Source organism: Sinocyclocheilus anshuiensis, unplaced genomic scaffold (assembly GCF_001515605.1).
Source record: "Sinocyclocheilus anshuiensis isolate Anshui unplaced genomic scaffold, SAMN03320099.WGS_v1.1 scaffold327, whole genome shotgun sequence".
Lineage (NCBI taxonomy): Eukaryota > Metazoa > Chordata > Actinopteri > Cypriniformes > Cyprinidae > Sinocyclocheilus > Sinocyclocheilus anshuiensis.
Genome location: NW_015548206.1, coordinates 190,518 through 202,869, shown reverse-complemented (window position 1 = coordinate 202,869; position 12,352 = coordinate 190,518). Strand labels below are relative to the sequence as shown.

General features: G+C 37.1%; 1 protein-coding gene across 2 annotated transcripts; it reads right to left on the bottom strand.

Moving 5' to 3' along the window:
* Positions 1–1,139: 1,139 nt before the first annotated feature.
* On the bottom strand, positions 1,140–4,512 carry ptmab (prothymosin alpha b). Of its 2 annotated transcripts, none has more exons than XM_016440260.1 (5): positions 4,355–4,512; positions 2,361–2,423; positions 2,170–2,251; positions 1,997–2,082; positions 1,140–1,768 (listed from the first exon to the last, which is right to left on the bottom strand). In XM_016440260.1, the coding sequence occupies exons 1-5, from the start codon at positions 4,397–4,399 to the stop codon at positions 1,730–1,732; spliced, it is 315 nt and encodes a 104-aa protein (XP_016295746.1). In that variant the 5' UTR covers positions 4,400–4,512; the 3' UTR covers positions 1,140–1,729. The 2 variants fall into 2 exon arrangements, with proteins under 2 accessions (XP_016295746.1, XP_016295747.1); XM_016440261.1 differs by lacking the exon at positions 4,355–4,512 and adding an exon at positions 3,134–3,166.
* Positions 4,513–12,352: the final 7,840 nt, after the last annotated feature.

Sequence of the window (12,352 nt, the reverse complement as noted above, 5' to 3'; positions counted from 1 at the left end):
GCCTCAAACACTCAAGCTGCTGCCTGCATATTGAGATGCACTTGAGTGAAGGCTGGTGGACAGCCATCCGGTCTAGACTAAGCAGCTCCTCTCTTATCAAGATCAAAGCACATGTCTGCACTGAAAACTGGAAAATGTGTGAGAGATATGCTAGGCATGAATTGGTAAGACAAAATGTGAGGTGAAATATAAAATCCAAATACCATGTGGAATATTTAGTATTTTCATATAAGTTGCTGTTTTCTGAGCTGAATGGTGTATTTAATGGAATCATAGTAGGTTGAGGATTTATTTCTAAGTAAATGTCTCTGAAGAAAAAAAAATGGCATAATATGGCTGATTGGTTTCAAACACATCCACACTCATTCAACTTGCTCTACAGTCTAGACCACAAGTATTCACTCTCCTCAAACCTGACCCTGACATATAAGTCTGAAATAGACGCCTACTTAGACATGACATCAGCCAGTGTTTTAGCCAAACACACACACACACACTGTACATGTCTGCAAAGCCAAATGACCTGCACTTAAAAGTCTAGTGGGGAAATCTCAGGCAGCTGTGTGAAGGCAGCGAGGACACAGATGTAAAAGCGTAATGCATGTTAAAAGCCTGCTTCCAGCAGTATCATACCACCATTCCCTTTCTAAACAGATGTGTGTGTGTAAAATCTGCTTTTAGAATAGAACACCTAACAGAAAACCTGCTTTTTGAAAGTGTTAGATCTGCTGAAGGATATGAGAGGATGGCTTTTACAAAAATGTTTTTATTTTTTTTTTACTTTTAGCTTTTCCGGAAGCTGCAAAATGAATCAGATTTTGTGGAATCATGCCATTTTGCATATCTGATGTTTCGGTGTGTAACATCATAAATCATTCTGCAGTTTGGGAGGTCTGCGTTTACTGAACCACATAAAATCGGTTTATTTTAATTATACATAGGAGTCTTAAATTTATCAAGAATTGAAGCGTCTCATGAACCGAATTAATAGGTGGATCATCAGATGTTCTTTGAGTCAACACATATTGAAGGATAGGCATTATCAATACATTTTTACATTTTTCTAACTACACCTATTTTGGTCTCTCAATGAACAGCAAATGTATGTGATTTTGCAACAAACAAAAAAAAAACCGGTGTAACTCACAAAATAAAAGTTACGTTTATTGTTGAACAACAAACTCCACACATACAACAAACAGGCCGAGGTAAAACAAATAATGTAGACAAAACCAAGTCAAAAGAAACCAAAACTCCTTTTCTGTGGCCTAGCCCTCCCATACAAAAACTAGTTTATGGTACAACTAAAGTTCATACATAAAATTTACTGGAATGCTCTGAGTTCAATGACTGTTGATTTTATACATGTTGTCTTTATGTTGAAATATCAAGACATGGTCAAACAAGTAAAATTTCTATCAAGAAGCACCGTTTTGGTCACAGGAGATCATGATAAAGTGGCTGATCTCTTCACAATATGTACAAAAATATAAAATGTAAATAAAAATACAAACAAATCCTTGTCTTGCGTATTTCGTTGTGAATGCTGAAAATCTGAGTTGTGGTCAGTTCTCTAGAAAATGTTTAATTGGGGGTCAAGTTGGTTGACATGGGGGACAAACTTGAAAATGACCATGTTTTATGTATTTGAGTTCTTTATGCCACTGGCTCCAACAGTTTGGGTTAAAGCGGAGGCGTCTACACCTGCTCAGCAATATGAAACAATCCTTTAATCATCTTTCTTCTGCTTCTTGCGGTCAACATCATCCTGAAAAAAAAAAAAAAAAAGTTTTATTTAAAATGATTTACTTATACCATGAAGACACAAGAATTCAGTATTCTTTAGGTAGCAATTCATGATCGTACCTCCTCATCTTCATCGTCCGGTCAAAATCATCCTGAAAAAAAAAAAAAAAAAGTTTTATTTAAAATGATTTACTTATACCATGAAGACACAAGAATTCAGTATTCTTTAGGTAGCAATTCATGATCGTACCTCCTCATCTTCATCGTCATCTTCAGCAGTCCGTTTTGTTCCTCCACCTAGCTCATCATCATCTTCATCCTCATCCTCTTCATCACCTATAGTAGTTGACCAGTAGCCACATGATTAAAACCTCAAATTAATTTGTCATGTCAGAAAAATGTGAACATCAGTGTTGCACCTACCCTCTCCTTCCTCTTCATCTTCCTCATCCACCTCATCATCCTCTTCATCATCAATTTCAGGCTCTCCATTTTCTTCATTCTCCTGTTCACACAATTTCGAAAAGGTCATTGTAAAAGTGCATAATCTACATAAAACTCTCAAGTAGTTCAATAGTAGAGAGGTCAAAAACATTGGCAAAGCATTTATTTACCTTTCCATTAATGGCATCTTTTCCGTTTTCCTTCTCCTCAAGGAGCTTCTTCTCCTTCAGGTCCTACATTAAAAAAAAAAATACATGAAAAATTGAAAAAAAAAAAGAAAAAAAAAAAGTGTGCTTTTTTTGAAACATTTAACTTCGTCAGACTGGAGCCATCTGTCTCCAATAGGCAGAGTCGATGCAGATTACGACTGTCGTGAGCAAAACGCCCCCTATGCGCACAAATTTAAATTGCATCTCTAATGACGCCCCTCTGACATTGACGCCTCATTGGCTGCAGCAGAGAATTTAGCTGTCCATCAACGACTCCTTCTCCCGCCTCTTACCGAGTGAGCTCGTCTGTAATCTGACACTCAAGTGAGATTCGGCGGCTGTGGGTATTGTAAAAGGTAAATCCAATAAGCAACCATATTTTGGCGTGCCTGCAAACGCTCACATCGCGCTCCCGAAAAAACACCAATCAAGATGGATAATTCAGAACCACTGGACTGTGGTTCAGTGAGTCGATGCCGAAATCTAATCAAGGACAAAGAAAGCACACGCATGGCTTTCGCGATCTGTTCATTCCGAACACTACAGAGTTCGACACACACGCCACCACCGTCACGTTAACCAGGATTTAGTTCGCGCAGTCGCAGAATTGACAAGAAACCATAGGCAAAAAAACCAACAACCTGTCATAAACGGCATTTCATGGGCTCTTTGAATTTGCGTTGACGGCTTTCGTTCAGTTAAAGCCTTACCAAAAGCAGTTAAACGAGCCTTACCCATGCAAACGTTTTCATTAATTAGTTTATATAATCTTTAACCCTTAAGCCGTTTATCAACCACATCAACTAGGACCGCCCCCTTAAATTCACCGACGTCTCTGGCTTCAAACTAGTAAACCAACAAGCCCACGTTGCAGTCACACATGGAAAAATATCAACTCGTCGGAAATATACAACGACAGCATTAGACAGATTATTCCATGTTTGAGATGGCATATCAACTGGAAGTATCTGAGAGATTAAAGGGCTTTCGAATACGAGACGTAGGCTACGGCACCGCCACCACAATGTCTTAATATTGAACGTCAATCGGTTCGAGTATACCGTTTCTGCACTCGTTTTTTTAACCAGAAAACTTTAAAAAATTGCGTTTGAAATCCGATGCACTGCAGCATCCATCCAAGTTCCGCGTATCGGCTGCCTGCATCAGAGTCAGTCGTTATCGGACATGGAGTTAAACCCGAACAGCGGGAATTCGAACTTACTTCATGTATGCGCTTCTTTAATCCCATCAAATGTGTTACCAATTCGTTTTATTATTATATTTGAGATTTCCTATCGATTCATGCTTCAAGCCGCCTAGGCAAGCCGGCAAACTTTCAGCCATCGACCGATCTAACGCGTCCTCAAACCTGCCGTAATGTCTGTTAGCCACAAACTAAACGGTAATGAATGGGGGATTTAGAAGTAAACGAGCACTCAAAACATTGTTGAACGGAAATGTACAGAAGCCATAAAACCATACCTACAAATGTGTAAACCGTGTAACATTATATAGATTCAAGATCTGAAAAACGAAATACAAAAAATTACAGGTTTACGGGTTTATCATGGTAAAGCAGTTGCCGTCCACAGCGCACATCGCCGCTGTTCAAAGGGGAACCGACACGCTTGTATAAACAAAGAACCCGCGCGCGCAGACTGTTACATTCCGGACAATGAGAAATTGCGTTTGAATGTGCTCTCATTCCGCACGCGCTAAAGAGCTCGTTACAAATGTATCCATTAGAAATTCTCATTACAATATATCAATTTATTCCACTTAGAGAGCAGTTATCCTGTACTTTTTCTTGTTTACTTGTAATAATTCATCAACGATTCTTTCCGGTTACAGCCAAAAATAGCCAACACGTTCACGTTAAATCTGAACTAGACAAATGAAAGAGAGAACATGCTTTTAAATGAGAATTTCGTGTATCCAGAGGCATCTTTTCTTACCTTTGCTGAGATTTCTGTCGCGGAGTCAACCTTTGTGTCTGCCATAATTAATATTTTGTATCAAAATTCAGAACGCAGGAAACAGCAAGAATAATCCGCCCGTATCCTCCAACAACCACTATTGTAATAAAGCTTTCTTATGCCGACGGCATGTGATGAAGGAGGCTTTATTATAGATTTGTGGGCGGAGCGTGAGAGGCGGTCGGTTGTGTTTGATTGGTCAGCGGACTCCGAGGGGGCGTATTTTTTAAGGCAATAGAGTGGAACAATGGAAAGTATTTCTAAACGTAAAAGGACACACCTCCAGCCGGTATTTCACCAGAGAAGACACACCTCCTACCTCCGCTTTTCTCGCTACAGAGCCTATCTGTGCTACGCAATTCCACCTTTCCTCAACAAATACGTTGATACGACATCTTAAAATATGAAGTCGTGCCTCTCATCATTAAAATCAATAAGTTAGCAAATGTCGTATGTCCACGAACTGCTTAGACTTATTGACCCCTAAATCACCTCCAAACACAGCACCTACATCATTAATAGACAGGCAGTTACCATGCCGAAGTGTGAATAAGCCGCTGGCACATTAAGGAAATTTTGTTTTTAAGCATGTAGGGGTGGCATTTGGGAAACGTTTTCATGCCAGATACAGCCCCTCCCCTTTCCGTGAATTTCGCACTAAGCAACGCAAAAAAAAAGAAAAAAAAGACGAGAAAATACAAAACAGACAAAACTTTATCAGACATGCCGTTGTAGTTTCATAACCTCTTACAGAACAGGAAAGCCATATTTAGTTAATCAGATTTTTATTAGCGAGGAAAAAAAAACTAACCACACGATGTAAGACGGCGCAACCACTAGCGTTTTATATAATTTGTTTGAATGGAAATGCGTCTTCCTCAAGTTGGGGTCTGTAAATAATATTGTTTTAAAATCATTAAAACACATGTCTTGTGCTTTCTTATTCAGGATGAGTAGCATTTAAACAAAGCAGAAGCCATAACCTCGCCGGCGAACATGGAGGGGAGGGGAATTTCGGATACTTCATCATAACCTACATTCAAATTCTACTTTGATGACGAGTCTGCTTGCAGTCGGGCGCATCTCATTGGATACCCAGGCGATCAGAACCCACAGTTGACGCTTTGCGCGAAATGATTGGATGCCAGAGATGTCAATCAAAGAAATGACCCACAGCGTGCGAGAAAGCCTGGAAAATGGATTCCAAAAGATTTCAGGCCTGGATGGCGATTTATGAGATCAAATCTTGTGGCGGCGGTGTGTAGTGAAGTGTAACAAAATTGTTAAAAGGATGAAGATGAAAAAAAAAAAAAAAAACTCACGTTCGACCTGGCAAATAAGAGGGATAGTAAATGTTTGAATATGAATAATATAGAAGAACACTGGCTAAAATGAAATCAATAATAACTTGGCACATCTCTTGCAAAAACCTGTTCCCACCAATAGGCCTACATCTTGCCAATCTAAACATTTAGTTAACAAAAATAGGCAAATTAAGTTTGTCTGTTTGTACAATCAAATTACAGATTCTCATCACTTACTAAAATAATTAAGTACCCATTCTTGTCTAACATTTAGCCTATCGATTTAGGCTATAAATGTTTTATGCCGAGTTTTATACGTGTTTATATGTGTTATAAACAGTATAAATATCTGATGTTATAATACTGTCAGTGAAAACATTATAACCTGCTTTTACCTTAGATCATCTAACTCAGATGATTGCGTCTGACTCTCGTGGTTTCGGACAGGTGTATTCTTCTAGCAAGGGCAGATAATTGGCTGTGCGAGACATCCAGACATCAGTCAGAAGCAGTGTCCAGGGTTATCTGGCTTTAGAAAACACAATCCAGCTATCAATGTGCATTCCTTCACCATGAGGTTCTTCTCCTAAAAAAAACAAGACATGGTCCTCATCAAATAAGGCTGTTTATTTGCATCCGTCCATTTTTTTCTTCTCATAAAAAGCGTACTGGAGACAGGAATATGTTCCCTCTAGTGGAAAAAACATATCATAGCAGCTACTGGCATTTTCTCTCTGTCTTACAGTGATAATATTAATACTGTCTAATTTATTCTCTTGTAAGTCTCTGTTTCATCTTTGCCCTCTTTGCTTTAATCTTTACTTTCCTAGAAGAATATGAGTTTCTGAGAGTGGCAATGAACTTCCCCTTTAGGAATGTTTTGGAACAGAGATGCCATTTCCGCAAGGAGAAAGTGCTCATTTGAAAGTAATAACACTGGCCTGGTGTATTTTAAGCATAATGAGAGCAAGCACACTCTGCTGATCCCTAGCAGACAATTACTGTACAGCAACGATTCTGTCAAGAGGCTCAAAATACTTCCAAAGAGAGGACAATTTTACTTGTATACAGTGATATTAATATTACACTAGTAATATTGTTACTCTTTTGGGCATAGTAATGCATTGTAACCTACATGCTCTCAAATAATGTGTGTGTATACAGTGATATTAGTATTAGAATAGTATTATTGTTACCATTCTGGGCATAATAATGTACTGTAAGTCACATGCTCTCAAATATTCATAGTGTGTTGTAAAGGAAATGGTGGAAGATATTTTGAAGAATGTCTCAGTGTATTTGGTACATTCATTGAAAGTTTAATGTGGTCCAATGAAAATCGGATGCATACAAATAAACATAGTACAACAGACAGAAAGAGAAATTCTGGACTTGAATGGTTCAGACTGGGTGAGGTGAAACCCAATTCTTCCTGTCCTTCCCACAAGAATGTGAAGTCATAAATTAGGCATGGTGCCCTTGGTGAAATGATCGATAACAAGAGAGGGGGAATGAGATAGGATGTGAGATAGACCTTTACAAAAAGCATGCCAGTTTTTTTTCTTTTTAAATAAAAATATATAGAAGGTTAACAGGTGAACTAAACTATCAACAAAGAATGTCAAACGATTTTATAACCCATCACACATCGTTAATAATAATTCATTTGCCTTATGAAAACAGTGGCCTCACATTACCCCATCTCAAAGACTTGAGTGCCAGTGTTTACTGTCTGGATCTACCCAGTGCAAACAAAGCATGATTGATCTGTTCTGAATGCCATGCTTTACAAACTACTAGTGCATTCAGATGGAAGAGAAATAATCTCTATACCATTTTTGCTGTATACTTCTGGATTAATACAAGCAAGTACGTAGGTATACAATGTACGGCCAAACAGGTCTTGGAGGAGCAGCACCCTCAAGTATGATTCTCTTCGATCCTCTACATAATTTGTTAGCAGCTGCAATATCGTGGTCAATGCCAAGGCAAAATATCAGGCTGCTTTTCTATTTTCAAGATGTAGAAAATACGCATAGACCTCAAAGTACTAAAATATACCAAATAATGTATTTTATTAAATAATAATACTAATGATGTTTGTTATGATTAGATGTTCATATACAATTATTTACTCATATTTGATCATAATAATTATATATAATGCTAATTAATAATTTAATAAAAAGGCCTACTGTACACTCTAAAAAATGCTGGGTTAAATACAACCCAGTGCTGGGTAAAATAGGGACAAACCCAGCAATTGGTTTGTTTTGACCCAGCGGTTGGGTTAAACGTTTAACCCAACCTTCTGGGTAGTAACCCAACCGCTGGGTCAAAACAACCCAATTGCTGGGTTTGTCCCTATTTTACCCAGCACTGGGTTGTATTTAACCCAGCATTTTTTAGAGTGTATGCTTCAGAGATTTCTTAATTCACATGGGGTGGTGAACGTTTTATTAAGGGAACATAAAAGAAATCATACATAAAAGGTTCAGGAAGCTTTCCCATCCTCGTGCGTTTTGACAGTGAAATTAACTTGAAAAGTGAGTTGTGGGAATGATGTAATTGTAGCAATTGATATGTCTCAAATTTAGGACTTCAGGCAGATCTTTTTGTACAGTAAAGCCGACTCAGTGTATTTATCCTGGGCTGTTTTCATGTCACCTCAGTACTCTATTAAAACATATCATCTAAATTTACACTGCTCTGTTTCCCCATTCTTTTATGTCTGAAGCAAAAGGGGCTGTTCACACAGAAAGTGTTCTAGCACAGAGGAATTAAAAAGAATGCATGGTGTCTCGAGATGCATTTTTACAAGTTCTTTCAAGTTTATATGCTATTTAAAAAAAATGCAGTGGTCATGTGCAGGATGCTGAAAGAGCAGCAAAACGGGTGCAAAAGTAAAAAAAAAAAAACATTAGTTCACTGGGACTAAAAAAAACCTGGTTTGTATGAACTCTTGCACTCTAAAAAATGCTGGGTTAAATATAACCCAGCATTTTTTAGAGTGTGAGGTCCATATCTAACTCAGATATTCCAATCACATCTGTGCTACTTGTTAACTTTTGGATTTTTCCTAATCTCTTACATTTTGAATGAACATACGACTATTTTAATCCATTTTCATAAACCTTAAAAAAAAAGTGTGGTGAAAGTGAACGTAAAAAATATAGGCCTGAATATAGACACTATGTCTATAATTTTTCTGCTTTTCTGCACACATTTCTGCTTATAGATGTAGCTTTTTCATTTTTTGAAGTGGTTGAGCTCAAATTACTTTATGGTCTAACATAAATAAAGTGCAATAAAGGATTTGGAGTATGCAGCAGAAAGTGCCTGAAGCCAAGGAGTTTTTACATAGCTGATCAGTGACGCGCACTCACCTACAGTACATATTTAAAGTGCTACAACTCATATAAATGTGTTTTATAGGAGTGATGAACAAGCAAACAGTGACAACAGAAATTGCCACATGATTCTTCATTAACATTACTTGGTAGACTGAAAAGTGGAACCAAAAGTATCAAATTTATTAATGTCCCAAGAAAAAACGAAAAAATGTATATATAATCTTATATATATATAACGAAATAATGTAAGTCAAAGGTAGAATTTTGTTAAAACCATTATGATCTTACTTTAATATGAAACTAAACTCTACATTTTCAAGTATGACAAATGTTTACTTATTGTTTATGAATGTAGCAGTATCTCTCTTCTTTTAATAAACCTCTTGCAGAGAAATCCTGATTCTCCCCCTAAATTTATTTTGCCCTCTTCTCCTGATTTACCTAAACTGTGTGCAGATGCTGCCCTCTTTTATTCATCTGTCGCACATTGTCTGTTGTCTGGGAAAGTCGGATCATTGCAGTCAGGGATGTTATTCTAATGTTGAGAATAGTTCAGAGAAGAGTCGCTGAAATATTTGTCTGACTAAGATGCAACAAATAGTATCAAAATATGAAACATTTCCCTCCACTGGACAAGGTTATTTTCATTCCCAGGACATTGAAGAAGTCCTCTCCTCAGCTGCAACACACATTGTGTAATGAAACTATAGGAATGTCACAGGCATAATGGCTGCATTGTGTATTTATTAATTAGTTTTAATAAGCAGCATTCACAGTCACATAGAAAACAAACATAATAGAGAGAAAAACAGCAACTGGGCATCAGGGACAAGAACTGAGCTTATTATACATAAGTCCTTAGAGCAGAGAGAACAATTGTGAGACTATATTTTTCAGTTTGTCCACAAAACCACATTTCCTCACAGAACTGTGTCACTAAAACGGAGACTCGGAGACACATTCTGCCCATCCAGCACATTAAGAGTCAATTGGTGGCTTATAGTAACAGTTGAGATATTGGAGCAAAGGATATTATGGAATGCATAAAGTATCAGAGCAAATGTATTCGCTACAAATGTATGCTCCATCCCACCAGCTCAGGTCACTGACTGAGCTACGCCTTGTTGTTTCTTAACAAGGCAAAAAATAAAAAATAAAAAATAATTCTCAAACGTTAACCCTCTCTGTTGCTCTCTGGTAGAATAAGCTGCCAACCTCCACCCAAATTGCTGAAACCATCACATCTTTCAATAAGAAAAAACTATTCTCTGTATCTCTCCTGTTCTCTAGCTTGCTTCCTAATCTAGTTGTCTAATAAACCTGTCATTGTATATTATGAATATTGTTTGCGCTTTGATGAATTGCTATATTTCTCCTTTGAATGTCACTTCAGATATAAGTGTCCGCTAAATGCATAAGTGTAAATGCAACTATAATATTTTTCTGTTGTGGACACTGACACCATTTTCTGAGGTTAGAGGACAAGGAAGAGGAGCAGAGGACTTTCCCATGGACCCTATCACAACAGTCTTTCCTTTCAGATTAAAAATGAACGTCGTCTCAGCTTGGCCCTCAATGCCATGTATAACTCTCCACGGCTCTCTCACATAGGGGAAATAATATTTTTTTTTCTCCTTTAATTGTTTTGTTTAAACAGTCAAAATATCAGAGAATATGATATTTTTAAATATATTATTCTTTAAAATAAATGCACAGGTGCTATTTACCAACGATTACTTTGTAGACACTGTTGTCTACCATGTATTTAACATGGGGTGGGGGATAAAGACTTAATTTTTTACTAAAGCAAAGCAACATACCTTGATCAAACTGGAGCAATCAGACCATGTTTGGAGCTCATTCAAGTGGGCAGGAGTTGGACTTTGTTCTTAGTAGTTTATTTACTGTCATTATGCACAGTCACCACTTTATGCTGGAATGTTGCCTTTTCGTGATAGATTCTGTAATTTAATTCCTTAAATAAGTATGCAATATTTGACTAGATGCTTTGACGTTCATGCAATGATTAAACCCAAGAACAAATTAACAGTGACTAGTGACTGGCCAATAAAACTCCCACACTAGAGTCTGAGCCCATAAAACAAGCTGCCACAGGAAGAGCTATAAAGACTTCAAAATATGTTTATCGTTACTTTTAGTGTGATCTAAAAGGCCCAACATTCATGAATCCATGTGTCTGTGATCTCAGTACTCTAGCCTCCTCTTGTGGCCAGACAGAGCAACACATGCAGGAACAAGCCAGACCTCTCTCTCACTTGCACCATGAACTGAAACAGACCATGATAATGATAACACCACACAAAACAAAATTTGTGAGCCAGGTGGAATCGTCTGTGCACTCAATTTGAACTTTGGTAATGAAGATATCAAGGGGGGAAAAGCGTACTGCCAATGAGGCTGGAATATAGGCCTACTGTGATGCATTTAATTATGGAAACTACTGTTCATATGCATTACAGAATAAGGTATATAAACTTTACACTCTATAGCAATCAAGTATATTATGATGGATTATTCATTTTCACATTTGTAGGCTTACTAATAATTGTACTTAGAATACTACATCCAGCAAAGCAACATATTCTCAGAATGTAGTAAGTCAGTACCCATTTTTATATAAATACTGTGAATTCCCAAATAAAGATTCAATGAATTTTCATGAGGAAAAAATGCAATTTAGCTATGTTAAATTTGGTTATTCACATCGTCAGTTAAATTAGATTTAATTTATAATATGGGAATGTTATTTTATATTATTATTAAAGAAATGATTAAAAAAGAAAGCTGGCCGTACTGAATTGGCATTTGCTTATTAAATAATTTGTCTGTCCAGTCTTTTATTCAAAAGTCTGTCCTCTGTTGCCTACGTTTATCGAGAAAGACAGTTTAGTACCATCTAGTGTTATCTTTGTGACACTACATAGAATTCCAAATAGAAACTTGGCCAGATAAGACTCCAGTCTATTCATTTTTGAAGACAGTTGTAACGATAGCAACTAACTTATGTAAGAATGAATAAATAAAATGGTGTGGGATTACCTCTGTAACCATTTTCACATTTTGCATGTAAGGCAGCAGAGAATGTCTGCTAGTGAACAGCATGAACTGTGGATTACTAAAGAACATCAAAGCCTGCAGGGCTGTTTTCCTAAACTTACTTTATTTCAGATCACAGACCAAAATATTATAAAGAAAGTGGACGATTAAGGAGCCTGTAGAGAACTGATATAACTGATACAAAAATTTAAAAAAACTTTTTGTGGAAAAAGTTAAGCTCTCTTATGAGTATTCATTAAATT